At 42.9% G+C, this 24,827-nt stretch overlaps 1 protein-coding gene across 7 annotated transcripts in view; it reads right to left on the reverse strand.

The window, feature by feature from the left end:
• PAX2 (paired box 2) overlaps window positions 1–24,827 on the reverse strand; it is a 127,879-nt gene that overhangs the window by 18,179 nt on the left and 84,873 nt on the right. For 4 of the 7 annotated variants that reach the window (XM_078643058.1, XM_078643059.1, XM_078643055.1 and 1 more), the window contains 2 exons: window positions 17,018–17,193; window positions 14,133–14,259 (listed from right to left, as the gene is read on the reverse strand). In XM_078643058.1, coding sequence (XP_078499184.1) covers window positions 14,133–14,259; window positions 17,018–17,193 — 303 coding nt within the window. Of the gene's footprint in view, window positions 1–7,638; window positions 7,720–14,132; window positions 14,260–17,017; window positions 17,194–24,827 lie in introns of all 7 variants that reach the window. The other 3 variants (XM_078643054.1, XM_078643053.1, XM_078643052.1) reach the window with 1 other exon arrangement.

Raw genomic sequence — 24,827 nt, forward strand, 5'->3', positions numbered from 1 at the left:
AAATGTTTCCCAAATGAGCCATTCTATACCTCCCAGCCCTCTTGTGTGCCTTCTAATCTTCGAATCCCTGTACATTGGAGGTGAGGCAAGGCGCTGACACTGGCACACACATGAGCTTTTTTAAATGGAAAAGTCTGTCAACAAAATTAGCACATTGGATGTTTTTAATAAACTTATATTTATTGACAGAAGAGGCATCCCTCTGTGACAAGACAATGTTAAACGCTGATAGCACACCCTTCCTATTAACCAAGTGACTCGTGAACCTTTATGAAGTGTTGTGACTTTGAACCATTCGCGAAGGCGAGTCAAAGCCAATCCTCTTCACAGTAAAAACCAAAAGGACCTTTCAGTTGTTTCTATGACATCGCCTTTGAGCAGCCATGTTTGGACAGGCACCTGAGACATGATGGCTAATTTGTCATGGAAGACAGTGTGTTTCCACATCCATTCCATTCAATTATCCTACAGGCAATCCTCACAAAAAGGCAATTCATAGGGTGTAATGTGTAGTCTGCATCAAACTGGACCTTAACAATTACTGGAGAGAAGAACTTTGAGCGGGGATGTTCAGTGGGTAGGCCTTTACATTACACCTGTATTTGGTGGTGTTATGGTTATTTGGCATTTGTACATTTGTTTGGCCCCATTGCATATGGATCCTCAGCAATATCACTGATCATGCATCGGTCTTGTCTTAATGCTACAAATTTGTTCATGGTAGTGCTGATGTACCAGGAGCACTCGGCCGGGGAAAGCAGCATGTCCACTCTACAATGACATCAGCATGTACTCAACTTATTCCATTTTTAGGCTTTAACAATTAAGGAAATTGATAAAAGGGTGAGATGATATCCCCATTACAGCGATGTGGAGTAAGTGTGATAATACATGGGGCATGGCAGATTAATTCCTGCACGTGACCCTTCTGTACAGCAGTTAAGGGTATGCGACACAGAATCGTATTACTTATTACATATTTGATTATCACCCATATCATTAAATTTCGCACTACACTTCGATTTGTCATCAGCAAACAAGTTAATTTCATCGTATTAATTTTCGTAAAAATGAAAAGGCCATTTGTCGTTATGGGTGGTGGCCATTTGGGTGGCTGCAGAAGAAGGAACTTGTCAGACCATAAGACCTCTGATTTCTGAGAGTGTCTAAGGTGCCTATTCTTTGCCTGCTAAGACATTTAGGGGCCAGCTTTATTTAGCTATCCATCTATCCTCTGGAACAGATTTCTAGATGCCAATGAGCAGCTACGAATTACACTGCCTATCACACCACAATCGCAAAGCCTAGATCTGGACCAAATATGGAGAAGCTAGGAATTTGTTTGAGGAAATGTTGGTATATTTACTCGCACACAACATCACAAAGATGCTTAAAAATGCCCCAGGTTTGCAACAGAGGAAATGCTCGGTACATAGCAACCAAGCCGTACTTCAGCTTGGAGGAGCGTGGGCAGTGTTTGAAGCTGGTAGCATGTCCCTGCCTAAGATTCCTAAATTGGTTAGCAACGATGGTTAGTTTGGTACCTGCGATCAGTGGCTGGCTGCCGCACTGCCCATACGAGGGAGCGTGGTGTGTGAAGGCGCTGCAGGTAGGCGTGGACGCATCAATGGAGAGAGCCATCTGGAGAGACTGAAATTCGGCCAGCCCGCTGTTGGCCACTGACGAGGGGGTGAAGGGTGTGCAAGAGGCTTCGTGAGGCTCTTGTTTAACACAGAGATGAGAGGAGAACGCGTCTGTGGGGAGATTGGGGATGGAAGGGTAGATGGCTGCACGGACAGACACACAGAGACACAAGGAGAAGAAATGGGGTGGGGTGGAAAGAAAAAAAGTTGAATGTAAATGGTGTGATTGGAAAAAAACGAATGAAATACTAAACTTTGTAGAATGGTTCAAAGGTTCTGCCTAGTGAAATGTGCGAAGTTGAGCCCTGTCATAGTCATCAAGAAAATAAATCTGTTGTAGAAGCGCTCCTCTTCATAATGTTGGTGGCGCTTGAAAGGGCCTGGGTACAGGTGCTACATTAGAGTACTTCACAACATAGGACCTTTTGTAAAAAATGACATAGCTTTTGAGGGGGTCATTTAAAACTTCTAAGGGAGCCTCAGGCAAGGTCTTTCACTTAAGAATGGAACACTGCCCAAACATACTTTAAATCCTGGAAGGCCCAAGTAAGGAGGCTGCCATATTGTCAGATTGAACATGTGTTAATATCTGAATGCCAACTGACTTCCCTTTGTCACTTGGGGTAAATCGCTGAACCCTTTGATGTTTTATGGTAAACCACCAGGAACCTCTTGTGAGGCAACATTTTCATGTATCATCATCTGAGTTGGGCTTGGATAGACTGCTTTAGACTTCAAGTAACAAGTCAACCAAGTCAAACATTAACCAGACCTGCCAACTCACAAGGTGCGGCTGAATCTCACACACTACAGGGTCACTTCCCATGGTCACCCGCCTAAGAGCTGTTATCCCACGGAGAGAAGAGGGTGAGCTGGAAACCTCTACATAGTTTCCAGCTTGTGTCTTGGAGGATGTTCTTCATTAAACTCCATTAAGAGCTTGGTATCCTCCCAAGAACTCGGGGGCAGGTTCAAAAGCCTTTGTTTTGTGGTATTAAGAAGGTAGGATACATAATTAGGCCATGATGGGCTCCAAGACTCCCTCGCTTCACTGCCCCACCCCTTCCTGTGCCCCTCCGAAGTCTTTAGGCTGAAAGCCATGCCCATTCTTCAAGCCCTGCTGCTCTCCCTCCTGGTGATAAAGTTTTGTGGGTTTTGTGGGTTGGCATGACTGCTTGATGGTTAGAGCAGGAAAAGTGAACGCCACATAACGTGAGAACAAGCTGAGGGTTCCACATTCAATCCAGCACTACCATGATGGCTTTGTGAGCAATGGGCCAGCACAAAAGAGGGGACAGGCTTGAGCATAAATGTAGAATAACCCACTGAGAGATTAACTATCCCAGGTAGAACAATGAGAACTACTTCCAGTTAGGCAACAACAACCCAGCACTTTGGTTACAGTTAATATAAAGGGGGAATTAGTACAAGTGGCAAGCAGCAGATGATTAATGCAAGATGCCAAAAGCTAATTTGCTGCTGTCAGGTACCACAAGTGTGACGGGCACTACTGTTTTGTGTATAAAAATACATATTTCTTCTACATAATGCTTACCTCTTACTTCACGCTGTCCTTTCTCTGGCGATTCTTGGAACTATGACAGTTACACATGATTCAGTATTTTGAATTTGGGGTTCCCACAAAAGTCTCTAAAGACACCCCACAGCTAGTGTGAGTATCATCCAGTTCTGGATTCGTCCTTTCTCTATGATCTTGTGTTTTTTTTTTATCTAAAGAGCAAAATTAGAATTACCATTATTCAAAGGAAAAACCCAAGACTGGAGGACGTGCTCACGAATGATACGGTACTCTTCTGAGACCTCTTCCGACAAGGAAAAAACACTGGCAGCACAATTGCATTATCTCACAAATGTGGTAAATTTGTTTAATTAAAAAACTCTGTATGTGGGTTGACAAGTTTAAATACATACTAAACAGATGAAATATCAACTGTGTTTTGCGCTCTCCTGTTCATTACAAGATGTGACAAAGTTGCTACTTTCTGGAACTGCCCTGCCTCTACTTGCGAGCAAAGCCGTGGGGTGCCAAAAGCAGACATAGCATGCTTTCTTGATAAACTCTCGATAAGGCAGGTAACATGAACTGCCACTGGGTGTCTCCATATAAGAAAAGAACAGTCCTGAATCATGTTTGTGACTGAGTCCCACCAAAGCTTCTGCAGGCCTGGGTGTGTGGTAGATCTGATAGCACATCCACCTTGCACTGCTGGCCTTGGGTTACAGGTGAGTAACTTTCCATGGGCACTACAAATCTCTAATGCATCTGTTGAAGTAAGAGCTACCACAAGCTACCTAAGAAGATCAACTCCATGGAGTCAAAGTAACCAGCAGTTAGCAGACAACTACCAGTGGGTTCTCTTCCTTAAAGTTGTGGCCGCACTAGCAATCATTAATTACCGCCATCGCTCAAGCCCGGCTGGCCTCAAAGCTGTTAAAGTGTAGGCGTCTTTGAAACTGACAGTGACACCTTAAACTGCGTGACAGATTTGTAACCAGTATCCTGCTTGCTCCGCTCTGCTACCTAAGAAGACATGGTGAAAGTGACTTGTGACACACTGCAGCAGGTTCCTCTGTCTCAGTTACTGACTATCGCCTACATCACAATCCAATCTACTTACTACCTCCTTGCACCCCCCCGTTCACATCTGTTCCCTAAAATCACTAGAAAATTGGATCCCAATGGCATTGCATTGTGCGACAGACTTTTATATACTACTTCAAAAATAGGTGTGGTGGAAGGCGTGGACTAACGTCTAAACTGCCAACTACAAAACCAAATGTCATATTTCACCAATGCTGTTTTGCACCAATGTTTCTGGGTTTTATAGACTGCAACAGTGCCATTTGCACAAACGTTTGGTCTGACCGCTTAAAGCAAAATAATGTTTTTACATATATCCGTCGGTAAAAAAATTATGTTTCCACTATTTATGTAGTGAAAATCTACACCAGTACCTGGACAATCATTGAATCCAGTAATGTTGGTGCATAATTACAGCGGCATTTGTGTAGTCTGTGCAATACTATCTCATCAATCCTGATGTCTGGTCCTGTCTTCTCCACCTCTCTCCAAATTTTGTGATCCTGTGCAGATGACTTTTGCTAATTCATTTTTTTCTCCTGCCCGACAATAACAAACAATTTTCAACAACTCAACCTCGCGCATCGACAGTTTGCGCAAAAGAGAACAGGAACAGATATTTTGATTGGTCTATTACGTTTATTCAGTACACAATCCTCGAGGTTTTGATGCTTTATTTTTCCAAAGGTTATTGCAGTTATAAGTAAAATCATATCTGTGAGATACAGGCTGATTGGAATTCATGGCCTGGGCAGGAGAAGCAAGTTGAAAATCCCCTGACCAAAAAAAGATATGTTTGAATGTCCACCCCTGTCCTACCACAAAGAGGTAAATTCACCAGGACGCAAGAAATCTTTTGGCCTGGCAGTATTTTGCAAAGACAGACGGAAGCGCTCAAGGACAGTGGGTGTGAGATTGGCTGTTAATTCCTACTCTCTGCTGCAAGCGCTGATTAGGAGTTAAAAGGAAAAGACGCTCCACGGCGACCTTCCACCTTTTTTAAGTGATAAAGGAAAATTTTGTTAGAGGAGAACCGGGGAGACGCGTGGCACACGCTGGCGGTCTGGCGCCATATTATAAAAGATGGCTGAGAGGGGGGCATGTTAGACACACAGAAGGTAGGGGGCGGGGAGGAAGGGCTGTCGAGCAAGGGGAGTGTTTGAATGGCTGGGCAGCGAGGAGAGCGAGGTCACGTTTACCGGCAGCAGTGTGATTTCTTTTCCTGCAAGTCCAGTTTCTTCCTTTCTCTCACAGAGAGATTTTTTAGGGCTAATCCTTTTAACACCACATTTCTCAGGTGCGCGGCGTGAGTGAAGCTCTAATCCCGGGTGAAACCGAACTGTCTCCTTAAGCCCCTCCAACATTGGGATAACCCCCCCGGTGGCCCGTGGATTTCCTCTGGGCCCATTCTGTGGAGCTGGGATTTCTGGCTGAGACATCCAGGAAAGCTCGGGCTATTGGAACAATAGGAGGGCCTGGCCTCACAGAGCCTAAGGTTAGGACCTGCCCGCTTTGGCGTTCTAGTTTTAGGCCGGTAATACTTTAAAAGTCTACTGATCATCACAACGTAGCGATATCTCCCCGTAGACATGACAGCGCCTTACACAGAAATCAACCGGACACTTGGCGCAAAAGGGGGACCCACCAATGTTCTTAGAAATTTGAATAACTTACTCTCAGTGTGAGTTGTATGGAATCTGACACCCAAGTCATTCATTATTTTTTGCTAATTCACATGTATTTTCTTGGGTTACAGGTGGAAGTTACTTAGTTCTGAGAAACAAAGAACAGGTCCTTTATCGTGTCCTGACCCAGGACTTTCTACATGATCACGTACAAAGTGGAAAACAAGTTATAAGCTTTTCTACACACACGAATGTCCATTTTCTCAACAGTTAGAACCCTACCTCTTTTTTAGGGAAACAAAACTAAAAAAATCTACATCTTTTTCCAAACGTTGGTCGACGTGAAATTCCTGCTAGGTTCAAAAAGTAGTACTTGTGCCCCAATAAAAAAGAAGCACAGCCAAATCTACTGGTTATGAATTAACTTACTTTAGAAATTCCGCCAGTGTGAGTGAAAACCATCACCCAGAGACGCCCATGTGAATGTAATATATATGTATGCATGTTGTTTACATTTTGTTGCATCATGTTTACATGATGTTTACGTTTACATGTTGTAGCTTGCATTATGTAATTACACACTTGCTCACCTAAATTGCTTTTTGTTTTATTTCTGAATGGAATACATTGTAGTCTTGCCTGAATAGCAGCTGCATTGGAGGCATGTGTACTATTGCAAGGGATTTTTCCTATTCCCAAAGATTTCAGCCACATCCTCGTTTGATGGAGGAACCAGTGAATTTTATGTGAAACGTTCGAATGCATTAGTAAGGAAAACATTTATTTCTAATTAAAAGGTTCATTTGCAAATGGTTCAAAATTGCCCATTTATGTTGAAACTGACAGTAGTTCAAATCATTTTGTTTGCATCTACATTTAGTTTCAATTTGTTTTCTTAAATTTCCCTCACTGTAAACTATATTTGTAAACCAAAACCATCCTATAACTCAAAACTCAGGAGCGGCTGGTGCAGGTAAGCATGGTGAGGAGGAGTTGACAGACAAAATGAGAAAATAACATTAAAAAAGAAAGTCACTTACCTTGCACTCACAAGCGCAAGTATGCGTTTTTATTTTTTTAAAATGTCATTTTCCCTCGTAACCGTCTTTCGATTCCCACCCTGCCTCACCGTACCTACCTGCACTGGCCGCTCCTGTCTAAACTAATCCTAACATTAATCTGATCTTTCTCCTTAACTCTAAATTTCACCTTTACCATAAACTTGATTCTATACCCCTCAACTTTAACTCTAAGCCAAACCTCCAGCATAAACCTCGACTTACCCCTCACACTAGCCTTGCAAGTAACTTGAAATACATGACTTGAACTAGTTAGTGACTACAGAGAAGGATGCCCTACAAGAGCATCTACAGTGGTCTTCAAAGGCAATGCCAAACCACCAGTGTTAAAAGAACTCCAGACTAACAAGGTGTGCAAAAGGGATCTATAAAGTTGAGTTTACATAGGCATACTTTTATTAGTACAAAATCAACATTTTTAGAAGCCAGCCATTCGCCTATGGTGTTAGAAGCTAAATAGCGTCCTACAAAGGTCTCCCAAACATGCCTGCCATTCACAAAGTGGTAAAATGTAGGAACAGTAACATTAAGAACAGGTGGGGCTTCTTCACATGCAACGCCGCTCCATAATCGCATTACGGAAATTCAGACGTGATCTGTCAGTGTCTTGTTGGCATGGAAATTCTTTGTAATTCAATCAGAAATTAAGTGGTTTTGCTACCCTAAAAATAAGCGGAAAAACCTCTGACCCTCTCCAGTCCTCCTTGAGCTTCCAAAGGGTTCCCGGTAACAGGCGATGAAGCTGTGGTCGTTACGAAAGGCAGGAGATGCTGAAAGAGAGGGGATCATAAGCGTTTTGGGGGACTCTGGAAAACCCCTAAACAAGGAGGTTCATTTCAAGAACTCCTGATTGCACACTTTCACAATATGTACATAAAAATACACTCCCCAAACACATCCTCTTTTCTCTTTCCATTAAAATGACTGCCGAATTAGTGAAGATCTGTGCAGACACAATGACACCCACCAACTCGGATTAGCTGAGGCTATTGTCATGCTGTATCTGCTTCTTAATGTAGGATCTTTTGCATCTTCCTAATTTTTTTTTCCCAGGCGGGGATGGCGATATCTTTTAAATTCTTCCCATTCCGGGAAGATGTACAAGTCTACTCTGTCCACGCAGGAATAACATTATGCTCTAACAGAAAGAATGCCCAACCAAAATCCATCTCCCCAAACCAAAACCACTGTCGGTGAAAACATTCTGTGACATCAAAACACACAGCCAATGCAAGAAGCCAATCAATGATGTCATCAAAGTGTGACAGCCTTCTTTGGCTTCTGAGCTTCATGCTTTGGGAGCTGCAATTCTATGATATTGCAGCCAAAAAGGGAATTTTACACACCTACACAAAGCATGGAAGGAACACATTTTCTTTTGCATAATTCTGCGTTGGATTTCACTATTTTGTGACTGAAATTAAGAAAACAAATTGAACCCCACAATCAAGAAACCTCCAATTGTCTAGCAGCATTGGCCATGGCCTCCCAATACCCTTTTATAGTGAGAAGGTGATTTTATCGGTACTACGGCATGCCACTGATGATACCTCCAACACTGGAGGACTTTTACACACAAAACTAAGGGGCATATATATGAACCGCTGGAGAGTCAAATCTTGATATCATATCTAATGAGGTCACGCAAAGCCACTTTGTGTGCCTTTGAATGGTCTCATAGACACGGCAGCACAAATCGTTGTGATGCCTTACTTTGCGCTCGAGAGGAGTTCCATGGGCTTTGCAGTGGGTGTTTCCAGGCAACACCCATGGATTTTGATGCTTCCCCAGATATATAAAACCATGTAAACATGTGGATGCTCCAAAACCTTACGCCTCCCGAGGTGAGGCGTAACGAGGAGAAATAACTTTATTTCTCTTAGTTTTTTTCTCTTTCCATGTGTGCAGAATCCTGCAGCACACATAGAAAGAGGAAAAAGCCGCCTGGGATTGTTGTTCGGGCAGGAAGGTGCCCCTTCCTGCATAAAAACAATCCGGCTGGTGCTAGGCTGCCGAAATGGCGTCAGCACATGGGGAAAGCACAGGAATGCACCATACTGGATAAATACAGTGCATTCCCGCGCTTTCCCTTTGGCATAGGGCAGTGAAGCAAGGTGACGTGCTGCGCTGCCCTATTCCAAATCCCATAAATGAGAGCTTAAACGAATTAATATGAAATACACATTGGGTCTATAGTCTTTCTTCCTGTAGGTGTGCTAAATTAATATCTCGATTTGAAAACGATGATACCAGTTTAGCACTGACCCAGAAGAAGTATACGTTTGCATATCAATTACATCATATTTTGGCTCCATTGCTAGAAATGGCTGAATGATATGGGCAGCAAAACAGTTCACTCCAGTTTGGGGTCTTATGCTACGCAAATATATATTTATCAAATTGTGGAGTACGAGTTCAATCAAAATCAATCACAAATCTTGAATGTGATCAGGTTCTGACTTTTCCTGTGATTGGTGGTTTTATGTTCTAGCACAGATACATTCTGGACCAAGACGTTTATGGATTGCATGACAGTGGAGGCACTGAATGCCTTGCAAGTGCAGGCAGCCATCAGGTAAGCAAATATATCACTCCACCAAGCAACACAAGTGACGAAAATAATAAACATTTACAAAACATTTGCCAATTTCCTGGTCTTTAGCCAAAGACCTCCATGATTCAAAATGTGGTGGCACGTTTTGTGCAGATACAACGTGAGACGGGTGAGTACGCATAAAAGTGTCCCCATGGACTCACAGATAATCCTGCTTATTTATCAGTCTGCTTTTAAACCGCACAGCAACTACTTCCGCAACCTGTCTTTTCACTTATAATCTGCAGACACACCTACTCCTGAAGAAAGACATATCTGTGCATAATCACTATTTCTGCCAAGAAATGCTTTATGCCTCCCTGGATCCCACCCAGTCATTACTTTGTGATCCCTTGTTCAAGAGCCAATGCTTTTCCCTGTTCTATCATATTTCTACCCCTGACATATTTAAATGTCTCTCCTTCACCCCGCCCCCTCAAATCTCTCTATAGGTCGAACTCAAAGCAGTCCTGCTCAATAATTTATGAGGCCATCCATGTAAGATCAATTCCGGTTTTCATGTTTCTATACATCTCTGTATGCTACAGTCCTGTGGCTGAAGTGGCTTAACAGTGAAGGATGGAGTATGAGCAGAACCTAGCAACCCTTCACCCCTGGTGAACGTTGCCAGTTTATATTTGTGAACCCAAGTTCTCTCAATGCACCAAGCAGATAACTGAGATTTGGATCTTGACCCCTAAATCGAATGACAAATAATTCCCTAGCAGTCCAGAACTCTTATTTAACCAGATCACATAGGAGGTTAGTTAATGGCCAAATCCTCAGACATACACTCCAGGCCACGCCCCTGTGTTTTTCATACGTGGGGTCCGCCAGTTTAACTTTAGAGGAGATGTTAAAGACGTTGAAAGATGTCTGAATAGGATCCTGTCCAATGGCCATCTCATAAGTAAAGCTATCACTCTGACACCTAATGGGTGTGGAAGCCGTGTTCAGATGCCCTTGTGCAGACAAGCTTTCATGTCGACACTCCTACGAGCTTAAAAGATCACCTTGTCTCCTCTGCGTGGACATCCCTGCTTTAGAGATTAATTTCTTGACGGCCTTTCTTCTGCTGTCTTTATATAGTGGAGCAGATTCGCTGTCATGCCACCCAGCAGGGGAGAGCGAGCTGAATGCGACTGCTCACCTTGATGGCACTTTCCACATAATAATGACTTCATGAATCTTTCATCTTTAATAGATTATGCAAATCAGGGGGTATAAAATCAACAAAGATCGATAACCGCAGGCGTTTAATTGCCGGCGGAAAGGGGGGGGGGCAACAGATTTTTAGAGTGAACATAATCCGCAGCTCTTCTTTTGGTGATAGGGGCACTCATCCAAAAATTGGATCCCGTCCTAAGTGCCTTAAATAATTCCCCTCTTTCCTCCTCTTCTTGTTGTTGTTCTTTAATCTCTACTTTCAGATGTTTGCCTTCATTAGTGCTGGTGAGGAGCGATGAGCGTTAATAGCCCTGCCTCTGCTCTTTGCCTGCTCCCCCTGATTAAAACACTGCATACAGATGAAGATGTTAGCGGTAAGGTGCCACTAGGGATTGTCAAGCTGGGCTGGCAATGAACTTTTTCCACACTCGGATCCTGGCGGATCAGGTGGAGAGCTCCCGAGGCGCGAGTCTGCGGCAACATGGCAGCCTGCAAAAACGTGATTTAACAACTCTGTCACAAGAAGGCTTGATTTTGTTTCCTTAGCTCCCCACAGTGAGACCTCTTCAGCCCAATGCCCTTGAAGATGCCCTGTCATCATAATCCATGGAATGGAATGTGGCCTTGTGTTTAAAGTCTTGATTGTGGAACCAGAAGGCATGGGTTCTGTTCCATGCTTCCCCATCTTGTATGAACAAAATCTCTTTGGACGCACTACCCTATCTGATGAAATTACGAATGCCTGGAAGGAAAGCGACACACCTGTAGTAAGACTGTCAGGATAGTTTAACGTAGGTCCAAGAAGGGTGGACACATGCCGTTTTTTTAGGATCACCATTTTCTATGCCAATGAGATAAATTTAGATTCTTTGCAAATATATCTTATACCATTATCTAAGAAAATCTGGCAGCGATCAAGCCCTTGAGGAGGATATATATATATTGGGCACTCCAGCACTATATAATTAGGCATCAGAGCAGAGGTTGCAGTGGAGGGTGACTTACAGTCTAGCAACTGTTTCCTTTACATTGTCAAAGCTGTGACTTGCAAATTATGACAGCACTTTCGCGATCAGGTATGCTACAGTGTTGACATCCCTGGACCGCTGCTATCATTGGGAGGTCAATGGTGTATGTTGTAGGGTTCCTCAATTATTTTTTTTAGATGAGGGACCAACTCACTTGTTTCATGAAGTTAAGGGTCAGCATTGATTTTCTGGACGTGAGAGTTCCTCACTAACTGTCCCATTCATAACCAATCTGTGAAATCCTACCAGTGGCCAACCGGACATGAGGGTGAATTTTTAAGCTGCCTCCCTGGCTCGCCTTAGGAGCTCCATTCTGCACATCCTTGATCTCTCTTTTTGTTCGCTGTTATTCACCCTCAAACTCCCCGGACAAACCCACATCACACCCCACCTCTGGCAACTCCACTGGCTTGCCCGTACAGAAGAGATGCTGACCCAGCCATGCAAGGCTCTTCACAACCAAGGACCTAACTACATTAACCACCACATGAACTTCGACCAACTGTACAGAAGATTACTCTCTGCCTCCCTATCCCTTGCTCACCCTCCCCACATCTACAGAAGCAGAAGTGGAGGACGCTCCTTCTCCTACATCGCAGCATAAACCTGGAACAGCCTCAGAATTCTGAAGGACCCTTAAGACCTGGATGTTCAAATGTGCTTTCCGGGATCTGCAAGGACCTGGATACCCTATTGGGTGAATAGCTGCACTTTATAAATCCTGATTGATTGTTGGTTATTCACACCTCATCTTTTTACATTTTTCATTATTCCTCCCTCGCTCCTACATATGCTTTTCTTTTTTTCATTTTCACACCAACATAAAAATATTTGGTCGCAATTGTGCACATTCCACAAGCAAACACCATCAGGGTGCTCTGTCTTCTTCCACTTTGACCCTTTGTATATCAGATAACTGTCCCTGGAATATCTTGCTACCTCAATATTGTGGACCAATACAAGGGCTAATACTTAAAGAAGGTGGTAGCATTTAGGTAAGTATATATTTGCTATTCTTAACCACACACACACATACACATACACACTCATTGATGTTTTGCCCACAATATTATGATGCACAGTATTTTGGATTCGATATCCTGTAAGAAAACCAACTCTTCACCACTTTTGCTTTTACACTGGTCAACATGCTTACACACACAACTTATCTCCATCTCTGTCTACCGCTCTCTTATACATACAGACACAAGTCGGCAGAAAGAAACCAACAGACATCGCCAAAAACACACACAGACAAATACAAAGACACACAAACACACCTACACACAAGCTTAACCCTCTTTGTATCAAACAAAGCTCCTCTTCCTCCATGCACACTTCTAAAGATGTCTTCTTCCGATGTTCTTTTCAGCCCTCTCAATTACTCTCTTATGTACAGTTTGTTCCTGTGTCGCTTAGGTTGACGATAAAATCAGCTCTGTCACTGCACTATTATGCACCTCTAGTTTACCAAGTTATAAAATGCCTGGCCATGGCTGCCGACCTCAAGGATAATTTAAGAGGCAATGGGAGTGTTATGTGCAGATCCCCTTCCAAAAGTCATCTTGAAATAGCTTGGGGTCATTTGAGGAAATGCCAAATGGACGGAAGGACCTTTGGAAACACCCATCTCAGCCCTTCCAGTTCAACACACATAGATCCCAGTGCTAGGCAAGGGTTGAGAAACCTAAATCCTCACTATCCACAGGAAAATGACATGTGGAAGGACAAGCATAGGTTAAAAGGTAGCACACAGAAAGAATGCCACTAAGGTACCCCAATTGTAATAACAGAAGTAGCTCTGATTAGGTCGTGGGGGCTATAACTGATTGGTTCAGCTGTGTGTGACTTCAAGCGTGGTCTACTGACACGGGGTAAACAGGGCGTCATTACGATCATAACGATTTCCAAGTATTCTTACAGCCTATTCCTACAACTGTAGATGCTTTATACCTAAACCATTGAGAGTACAAGACAAGGGAATTTTCACACCACCTAACTAAAGCACATCTAGCGATGACAGCATACTCAACACATAATCACTGAGCAAGTAAAAATACCCTACTCTCCTTCAGAAAGAGAAATGTCTGGGTGGTGCCATCATGTGGGAAGCCTAGTGTGAAGTTTCCCTAGTAGTTTGCCTAATAATTCTGAACAGACCTTCTGCTGTAGCTCTAACTTGAGCAGAATTTAAATGATTTCAGTGGGACAGAATGTTTCCTTGCCTGGCGGGAGAGGCATTTGCTAGTTTCGGTGGATGATCAAGACCCACCTTCTGCTTGCTTTGGAGTACCTTTAGGTGAAAGCAATATCCCATCTCTCCAGACCAGACACAATGACTCAAGAGAAAATAAAACCCAGAGGTAGGCTAGTGTTGCCTTGGAACTCCGCTTACCGGTCACCACAGGATATGTCTGGGGTCCTGACACGTTGCTTCCCAGGTCTTGGTTAGCGGACGCTGAGAGGCTTGACTTCACTTCATCCAGACCGGGGGTAAGTGCGGGAAGAGAGTACTCGTTAGCCTGGAGAAAAGGAAACAGAGACATTTATCAGTGGTGTGCTGCAGAGGGGACATATGTAAAGAGCATTATGGGTCAAACGCTATTCCTAAGAGGGATAAGGATGTCCCTTTGAGAAATCAGCGTTGGAACAATAGCTCTGCGTTGCAAGCTAGGTCAGGTGATTTTGCATCAGGCCCATGTTTATGAGAAGCAGGTAGAGTTGGGACAGTGTCAGCCAAACCAAAGGCAGCGAGAAGCATGGGTCTGCTGGGAAATCTCTCTATGTCTTTGCTGTGGGTTGCATAAAATCCATTCCTAGACTATAGCGCTGACCCTGTGCCGCAGCCCTTCGCCTTCATGGTCACTCCAGGAAGTGGCAGGGCTTGCTCCACAGGGCCTGAATCACTGCTTAGGAAATCGACCTTGTGATGCTTTCCGGGTTAAAGGGCCGAGATAGAAACTGACAGCTCGTGGATTGGAAAAAAAACACAGAGAAGTGAATGGGTGGCCAGCCAGAGAAACACCGTCAAGGTGTTTCTCTGGTTTGAAAAAGGTTATGAGCATAATGTGTAATTTAAACAGACTGGAGTGCGTTCTCTTTGTGGAAGAAGCATGGGACAGCTCTTCCCAAAATCTCTGAGTGGTATGCCGAAATATCCTTCCAGTCATAACAAAGCACGGACCTCCCCCCCCCCCCCCCCACACACACTTCAATCCCCCCCCCCTCCTCCCCACTCCAAACATCAGTCTTTCTTCTGCTACTTCTGTGTGCATTGGGGTATGAAATTGGGGAGGGGGCCAGGCCGCCTGTCCAGCAGACGGGTGGGAGGGGAGAGTCATTGCATCTGAAAGGGGGTCCCGTCCCCGAAACCATCCCGCAAATTGCCTTTTTATTATGGCGTTTTTCAGGCCCAGACCGTGGGCCCTTTCACAGCTGCTTTTTCAAAGGGCGTAATAAACCGGCGAAGACTAAGAAAAAAAGGAAAAGTGGGTCTGATTAATATTACATTAAATTAAAACTGATTTTCTGCTCTTTCTGGGTCCGTTTTTTTCCAGCCCACGCCCCCCTTCTGACCCCCACCTCCTCAGCTGGGCCCGATTGCCTAGTCATTTCCAATTCCTTTTCGTATTGATCTTGCTGTAGAAATCAGTTTTGTAATTAGCTGCAAATTAGGCCTTCTTCTGGGGGTGAGGCTGCCCCCTGATTTATCACCGGAGTAATTTGCTGTGATCGGAGAGAAATTAAAATGAACTCAATTAGACTGCGGGTTTGCTTTATGGGCCCTGCTCGGAGTTTCAGGGGGAAAAATGAGTGTGCTGGCGTTTAATAGTCTAATGAAAGTAAATAAAGGTTATCCATTGTAATAAACCCTGGGACTCAGGGAGAAAAGGAACACTACTCAGAGGCTAGCTCTGGTGTTTTATGCTTTGGGGGAGATTCGAGTGGTTTTTATTTTGCTTTTTATTGAGACAAACAGCCTTCAAAGACAGGAAGTTGCATAGAAGAACTGGATTTTGTAGATTCTGGAAAAGCCAAGGCTGGGCCACCTAAGACATCTTTTGTGATTGGGTTTGGGTCTGAACCGGGCAACGCCAGACAAGCAGAGTGAAGAACATTGGTGCATCTGTGAGGAATAGGTCACAACTCTCCATAGAGGATTGTATGAATTTTGTTTTTCTTTGTTTGACTGTCCGGATTGGAAATTCATTCACTGATACTATTATCCGTCTCCAAGTGAGCAATGGGCTCTTCTGACGGGGCAATCGGAGAGCGAGTCTGGACTCGGCGGGAATTTGTAGGACCTGGAGGTGCGTCACTTCGTTGTGTAGCGCTTTAAAGGAGACAGGCTGTGGCAGGAGGAGATCAATTGGGAACTGCGTTTAGCTTCATTGGCGGTCATGGGCTGCGAAGCATGGGGGCAGCTAAAAATGATGCCTGCGCTCACATATCGCTGGAATTTACGGATTCACATCCAATTATTGACTAGCATCAACTAAGATGGTGTCAACTGGAAGAGGGCCAGGCGAGAGCAAATGGGAAGCATCCTTTCTCTCTTGTAGAGCTAATTGAATACATAAAGCAAAGATAACATTCAAAGAAGAAGTCTTTTTTCAGGGGAAAAAGTCTTGGAAGGCAGGCCAAAATAAGACAACCGTAAGTTGTCGTCCCGGTAGTCAAACAGTGAAAATATTTCCTCCCAGAGTGCATTATCGAGGCACACCACCACCACCCAGCAAAGGTGGTGGACACATTTATCACATCAGGTACAAAAGCCTGATCCACACATGTATAGGGACCATTAATGGAGGTGAAATGAGAGATGGACCAGAGGTTATGTGAAAGCCAGAGAGGGACAATCTGCTGACTGAATGGGTGAGCTGGGCTTTATTCTTAGTCCTTCCATAACCTGAGAGTTTGAACTCAGCTAGCACTATTGGCCCAAGTGAGTAAGAGATGCAGTTTCATGCATCGCTTCCATTCCCACTAGCCAACAGGAACCCCCATGCTCGCTCTGTGATCTTCAGCCAATCTGAGCCATGAAAACTGTGCTGAGTTTGTATTCCTCATGCATGTGGAGATACACTCTGAGATGCCTCTTAAAACCATACATTTTTCATGTATTTACCTCACTGAGCAGATTGGGAAGGAGCACAAGGCTGACAGTGAGCTGAACATCAGCGACTATGGCTAGCAATTGCCTTGGGCATTTTCCCACAATTCCTCATGTCTCTGATGAACTTCAGCCTTCATTCAGTTTAATTTTTCAACAGGCCTTACCTGTTCAGATTTGATGTGCTCTGAGGTTTGGAAGACGTCAGGGTAAGACGGGCGCTCAAAAACTCGGTCTAAAGCGTCCAGTTGCTGCTGGGTGAAGGTGTCGGCACGGAGGTGCTTCCGTAAACTCTCCACACTGCTCGGGGAGTCTCCATTTGGGCCTGTCCCGTCGGATCCATCTACAAATACATACAGAAACAAAACGGGGTGGTGAATATTGTGTTACCCAGTTCTCTTGAACTCATGAATGTGTTCTGGTTGTAAATTCAAATGGAGGATCTGGATGAACAAGAAACCAAACTGTGTTATGATGCCTGATAAAAAATACCAAATAAAACCCATGTTTTAGAGTGATATCAAATAACCACTAAAGCAACCACGCTGATTGGTCCCAAAGCCGGTGCTGAGATCCAGAATGTGGTTAGAGTCCAAGCGATGTAGCTTTAGACCGAAAATCTGCCTTAATAATGAACATCTGTTTGGAAAAGATTAGTTGAAACTAGGTAGGACAGATGAGTGTGGCATTATGAGGCCTTGTGAAAAGTAAATTGAAGAATACTCTATGGTGATTTTAAGCCCCATTGTTTTGTGTGTGTAAAGCAAGAAAATATGGATTGTGAGGGATGAAGAAAGCGGTTGTGTACAGGTTGTGTAATGGAAATTGAGGTCCGGAGTATGGATTTGCTGAACATCAGAGTGTCAATATTTTGTGGGATTGGCACACTCATGGGACTCCTAGACCTTGTTTTCAGAGTGATGTAATGTAAAAGTAATGTGGCGCATGATTTTATGAGTGAGCAGAATGAGTCAGTTTGTAATTGCTAGAGAGTGCACGAGTGATGTAGGAGTGATCAAGTGAGAAAGAGACTTGGATTTACCAGAGTTTAAAAATGCAACTCCCTATTTATTTACTTGGACTTCTGTTATGGTTAGACATTGGTACAGGTAGTCCAAGAAAGGAATGTCTTGTTCTTCATCTAAACCCCAGCCAGCTGAGGTCTTCTTCGATGACAACAGTCTATTCAGCAGCTACCGTAAAATGTCAGGAGTCAGTCCCAAGACAAAGGGCCATTAAGGTAGGATGAAACTCTCTCGTCAAAGCTACTCCATCTACTAGACCGTGAGCACTTGTTTGTCTGGAAGCTAGGAGTGATCTAAGGATGTCACAGAGGCAGCTATTTCATGCACATATGGATACACAAACCACACTGGCTTTTAGAATTTTTTCACCATATTCATAAGACTCAGGGGAGGGATGATTTTAAGATGGAAAAAATATTGTATTTGAGCACCAAAAGTCTAGAACTAGTCAAGAAGTTGTTTCATCCAGGTCATCTACTGTTGAGTAGTTAGTTAAATGAAAACCTGCTGGCACAAACCTGGACCTTCCAACTAACATTAAACCATGTGAAGTATGTACTTCATATAACCCTCACCCATTCTATAAAAATACACAATACTCCCTTGCATATGAAACTGAACCATCTAGACAGACGGTTGTACAAATGTTTTAGGTACTATTGTCTTTAACTAAGTATATCATAGCAGCAGATGTCCACCAGGATGTCTGCAAAAAAGACACCTGAAGCTTAATGCCCGTGGCCTCCATCTGAACTTGCCATTCAGGCATTCATCATGTAAGAGATAGAGAACGGGCAGTCAGGAGATTTGAAGCAACGTGATCACCCACAGGTTTAAAGTTTCCGGGAACGTACAACGCCCAACATTAACTGGAAGCCCATCTATGATCATGTGCCTAACTACCTTACACATCGCTTCCAATTTGTTAAGATTCAGAGAAATCTGCACTCTTCTGTAGAACAACAAACTGGCCATGGCTACAAAACAAAGTCAGAGGGAATCACCTAGAGGCAACGGGAGAATGTGTTTGGAATCAGCTCAACATGTAACATCACAAAAGTTTCATGAGCCAATGAAGAAAGCATTTCTTAAATGCACCAGTCAGTTGATTGCCTTCGTTATTTCTGTATGTGCCTCTGCTCTTTGTCTAATACGATAGGCAGCTTCTCATATATTTATTACTCTGCTATTAGGCACCGAGAAGCCTTTCTTTTTCCTTAAAGTTGTTGTGCAATATAAATAAAATAGATGCAAAATAATATTTGAGCACAGATACAAAATGACCAATTCTCGCCTAGTAAATTAGCAATATTTTTGTGTGGAGTGATGGTTGACTTTCATGCTGCTCGTACTGTGTATCAGCACCATCACCACAGCAAAAAGAAAGTCCTATTGTGCTGCCTACAATGCCTTGGTGTACTTTTAAAAGCGTAAATGGATTTTTGCACCGCAGAGGCACCATATAAGAGCTGGAAGTCTGAACTTTGCAATGGCTTCCTGCTCATCTCATAGTTCGCCATGTGATAGTGGTTCTGTGGTGATATGTGATGTGGTCGTGTAACGAGTGCCAAAACCGTGCATCACAGGGCGGCACTGTGTAAGTTGACACGACTGTTCTGGCAGTTGCTTTCTGATCAACTACCTTGAGCCTTGAGACCCTCTGGGTGAGTAGTGCGCCATATAAATGCTTTGATTGATGTAAATGCTTTGACTCTATTTAAGTGTCAGGTGCTTACAGCACTTCAGTCTTGGCAAACCACACCAGGAGGCATTCGGAGCAGACTTCGCTGCCACTCGAAGGGCCACACCGCTTTAAGCGAATGCAGCGTTAAATCTAAAAAGAGCAGACCCCGCGGCACCTCGAAGATTCACGTAGTTCAAACAGAATACAGCCTTTAAAAACATAAAGTGACACGAGCACGACTACGGCGACCGCGCATTCAAAACGCCATGTCGATAACTACGCCACTGCAACTTTAAGCAACAAGAGTCATCCCAGCTGGCTCTTTCTGCCTGACGCCCGGCGACACTAGATATAATCCGGAACTTTAGGAAGTGCAACTAATTCAGAAGTCAGCTAATCCGACCACTACATGACGCCACTGTGCGGTAAATCGAATCCACCACGCCCCCCTTGGTTTTCAATAACTTTATTGATCACTAGTGGATCTACAAAGTAGTTATTTTCGGTCCTGAGGAGAACCCCAAAAACAGAATAGGGGTTCGAAACGCGTAGACCCTTTGGTTTTATGTTGTATATCAAACAAATGCTCTGTCTTGACAGATAGGGCTGGTTGTGCGGTGTTCAAATTGGTTTTCTAATTCATGATTGTCATCTAAGAGTTTGTGCACAGCCAAGCCTACATATTGAACCTTTGCATTGTTTGGGTTGAGACCCCCTAGTTAGTCCAAATCTTTGAAAATCTCTCTCTTTTTTGTATATGGGGTCACGAGTATATGTGTGAATGTTGAGCAGGATGATTGAGAATATGTGGTATGAAAGATGAAAGTTTTGGTTGATTAAATTGGGTTTTGATCTTTCAGATCTTCTTTTTGTACATAGATCAATTTTGTTTCAACACCAGTTGGGGTGTCTATATTTCTCTAACACTTTTTTACATTTCTGGTTAACTGGCTTCCTTTGCTTTGAGAAAAAGTTTATTAAAAAATTGACAGTGTTGTTCAATGAAATAAAGATTATTGATTAATCGGGACACAGACTGACCAGTGTCCGGTACAGTCATTTGAGTAATTATCATACTGGCACTTCTGGTTGTTTTGATATTCGTGGGCTCAGCCTTACTGATTAGAGCCATACCCATTGTTGTTCTTGCCAATGAGGATAGCACTGCAATTGCCACACACACCTTCAGTGTGAATTTGTTGTCAGACCGAAAAGACCCAATTCCTGTTAGAAATAAACAGTGTGGACTAAAACAAACTAATTTCCCCAATAGATAATATGCAGGCCGGTATTAAGCCTGTGAAGATAAGCAGTAGTTTTGCATCTACACTCAAAAAGCCTGAAAACGATTTAATGGGGTGTTCCCTCCGACTCTATCTCAAATGTAATCATATAGGCTTGCAAGGGATTAGAATTTATAACCTTTGACCTGTTTTTCACGTAGGCTGTCATCCTCACCGCTTGATACTTCTCTGCATTCCCTAATTGTGGAAACCACCTCCTGTAGGCTACAGCCCACTAAATCCACTGAAACCATTTGCCAACAAAGCCTCTGCCTCTCTGCATTGAATGAGCTGCTTAGAGAGTACACCTCAGCTCATAAATCATTCCGAAGGTGACTGTGCTATATGACATAATCAATACTGCATTATAGCAAGGTGCCGTATCATTCATAAGATAATACAAAATATCTTCTATTGATTTATTTTCATAAGCCACCCAATACTTTCCCTTCCCACAGCACAAAAAAACATTCCTCTCTTTCACTTTCCTGAGGGAGTGCGCAACATTTGTATCTTTTTTTATTCTTTTTTATATTTCCAGCCCAGAGCATCACATAAAAATACAGAATCTGACAGCAAAAAAGAGACGACCGATTTCCCAGCTCCTCTCTACAGCAAGCAATTGTAAAGGCATAGGCCTGGCTAGCAGTTTGAATCATGTCTATTTTTGTTTAAAAAAGCCTTTTGCAATACAGAATGCTTTCTATATACAATATATCTATGAGATAAATAGCTTAATGTATGAGGAATCAGTGTGCTTTTGAGAAATAAAATAGTTCCTCTCACGTTGCAATGCAATGATACACCCGACAACCAATAATATGAGGTGAAAGGGCAATAACTCTCACGAAATCAGCAAAAGTCCACTGTATGTATATGTTACAGAATTGGCAACATTGCAACTTGCAGACAGCTGCACTGTTAAACTACATCGAAAAAGGTGGTAAAAGCTTTGCCCTTGACAACTTGGTGTTATTGTTGTTTTCCCTATGCTCCTGCTCCCCCCCCCCCCTTAAGCACAAGTGGTTTCTACCGAGAGAATGAAGGTGAAAAGTGGATGAAATGATAAGGAATAACTTTGTTGGCTTCTGGGGGGATGTATGACGTTACAACGCACACTTTTACAACGCATACCTTTACAACGCATTTTTTACAACGCAACATCCATTACAATGCATTCCATTACAACGCATGCCATTACAACGAAATTTAAAAAACTACATTTACAACGCATTCCATTACAACGCATAATACCTTTACAACGCATACCATTACAACGCATAACATTACATTGCATGTTTGGTAAGTATTGGATAGTGTAGGGGTAAAAATTACTATTCTAACTCCAGGGGGGTGCAACAGTAGGGTAAGTGTTGGATAGTGTAGGGGTAAAAATTACTATTCTAACTCCAGGGGGTGCAACAGTAGGGTAAGTGTTGGATGGTAATGTTATGCGTTGTAATGGTATGCGTTGTAATGACTGAGTTGTAATGACATGCGTTGTAGTTGTGTGCGTTGTAGTGTCATGCGTTGTAATGGTTGCGTTGTAATTGCATGCGTTGTAATGGATGTTGCATTGTAAAAGTTTTGTTGTAATGGTAGTGCGTTGAAAAGTTGCGTTGGAAAGGTTGTTTCCCTTCTGGGGTGGTCTGAAGTTTGCAATATCCGTGCAGTATTCTTTCTTATTCCTTAGAAGGCTTGCTTAGCCTTCTGTCAGAGACAGACAAAGAAAGCTGTTGACAGTAGGACCCTACACTCCGCATTATGCAAAGAGCTGAAGGTAAAACACAGACGGGCTGGATGAAGGTGCTAGGAGTGGTATGGGGTTCCTTACCTACTGTACTTAATTCAAAGAAAGCTATTCAACCTTCACCAAATATCTGTATCTGCATTTTACGAAACAAATACCTTATTTAGGTTTTTTATTTGTAGTTTGCAAATACATTATCATAGGGATTTGTGATTTATGTTACCTGTGTTTATATTGGGAAATCTGCCCTTCGTATTTCATTGTAAAAATAAACTTAAAAGGAAAACATCACCACTGTATGACAACCCACCTAGGATTTGGGTAAGTTGGGAGGTCTTGCAGACGGAGATGTGGAGGGAAGATTGTGGTTGGAGATGAAATTCTAGTCCAAACAACAGGCAACCATTGGCAACGCCAATAGGTCGCGCTTCACCAATGCATTTTGGTTGCTGGAATTTCTTTTGCCAATGCTAGATGATTTTATACTGCACCAATAATGTCAAAGGCAGTAGTGGTTCCTATCCTTGCTAAAAGTATAGGAAATATTGTTTCTGTACTTTCAAGTTGGCTGCCACATTGCTTCACAAGACCCCGCATCGTGGTGATTATTTGAAAAGTAAAAAAAACTGGCAGAGGGGTTGTCATTTCATACGTGACACCATGACCCAGTTCAAGGACTTTGGGAAACATCTTTTTACATTCTGGACACATACAAACCCTTACAGAGGGAAGAAGGACATGGTAAGCATCAGAAGGCTAAGTGCACTTAGTTTTAAAAAAAAGTAGGATTGACTAGATGTCATGGGCAGCTACAACATTTGTGCATCCCTTTAAGTAATATCACGGACAGAAAAATATGACTTCCCTTTGTTTGTGGAGGGAGCACTAGCTCAGCGATTATTTATGTATATAAACTCACATGGTCATTTTTGTGGAGTTTGCATGTGATGTGTTTGTATATAGACCTTGTAGTGTTCTCAAAGACATGATTCTGTGTGTTTGGTTTTCGTGGCTACGTAGGACATGTGAATGTTTTTCGCTTTGTGGGCTCTAACCATATGTGTTCGAGGACATTGCGCGGTTGCGGGCTTTGTTGTGTTTTCCTGCAGTATGCAATTCACTGGAGATGCATTTTCAGTACACGTTTTCAGATGTAGTGTTAGTTTTTTATATGAGGTGCCTGAGTGAATATTGATACTTTTGCAGAGGTGTTGCCATCATTGTGCATGTATGGTTATGTTATGTTTTTTATATGCAAGGTACACACATATATTTGTAATATTTACTAATGTGCATTCAGTACGTTTAGACGGCGGTAGGAAAGCATTTTGTGTAAATGAATGTATATGTGTGTAGGTATGTTTGTTCTTATCTCGAATATACATATGTATGTATCTGTAGGTGCCTATGCCTAGATATCAATGTGTGCGTTTCTTGCAAAGTTGTACATGTCTGTTCGTGTGCACTTGCGTTTTCAACTGCATCTGTATTTGTGTATTCATCTATATGAGTTTGTATATGTGTTGGCCTATGTGGGTCTATGTATTTATGTGTCAGACTCGTTTTTGAACATCTTTTTGTCACTACATGCATGTTTATGTGTTTCTATATGTATTTACTGGTTATTTGTATGTGTTTAGATGTAGTTGTGTCAATTTGTGCTTGACTGTAGGTGCATATAAAATAAAATGTCTAGGTCTGTATTCCTGTGACCGTCTGAGTATATGTTTATATGTGTATACGTGTATCTGTATGAATGAGTATTTCATGAAGGTGCATGCCTACACCTGCATATAAGCATATGTCTGTGATTGTGTATATGTATGTGTACGTGATCCTATGCATGTGTGAAGGACTGTGTCGTAAGGGCGCTTGCTGGTTCACTTTTTTTAATATGTAGGCATGCGTTTGAATGTGGGTGTGAATGACTGAGACATGATGATAGTATGTGTGTGTGTGCAGTTGTGTGTGAGTTTGCTTTTATTGGTGCCCACGAGTATATCTGTGTGCATGGGCATGCCTGTGTGAATGACTGTGTGTCATGATAAGTGCACGCGTGTTTGTAGATGTGAGTGTGCCTTTATCAGAGCTCTTGTATATGTCTCTGTGTGGGTATGAATGACTGTGTGTCAGGATGACTACACACATGTGTGTGTAGATGTGCAGGTGCCTTTGTTGGCGCCCACGCGCATGCATGGGCGTGCACTTGGGAGCAGGCGCACCGCGGCTGTATGT

The sequence above is a fragment of the Lissotriton helveticus genome, chromosome 5_1 (assembly GCF_964261635.1).
Source record: "Lissotriton helveticus chromosome 5_1, aLisHel1.1, whole genome shotgun sequence".
NCBI classification, from domain to species: domain Eukaryota; kingdom Metazoa; phylum Chordata; class Amphibia; order Caudata; family Salamandridae; genus Lissotriton; species Lissotriton helveticus.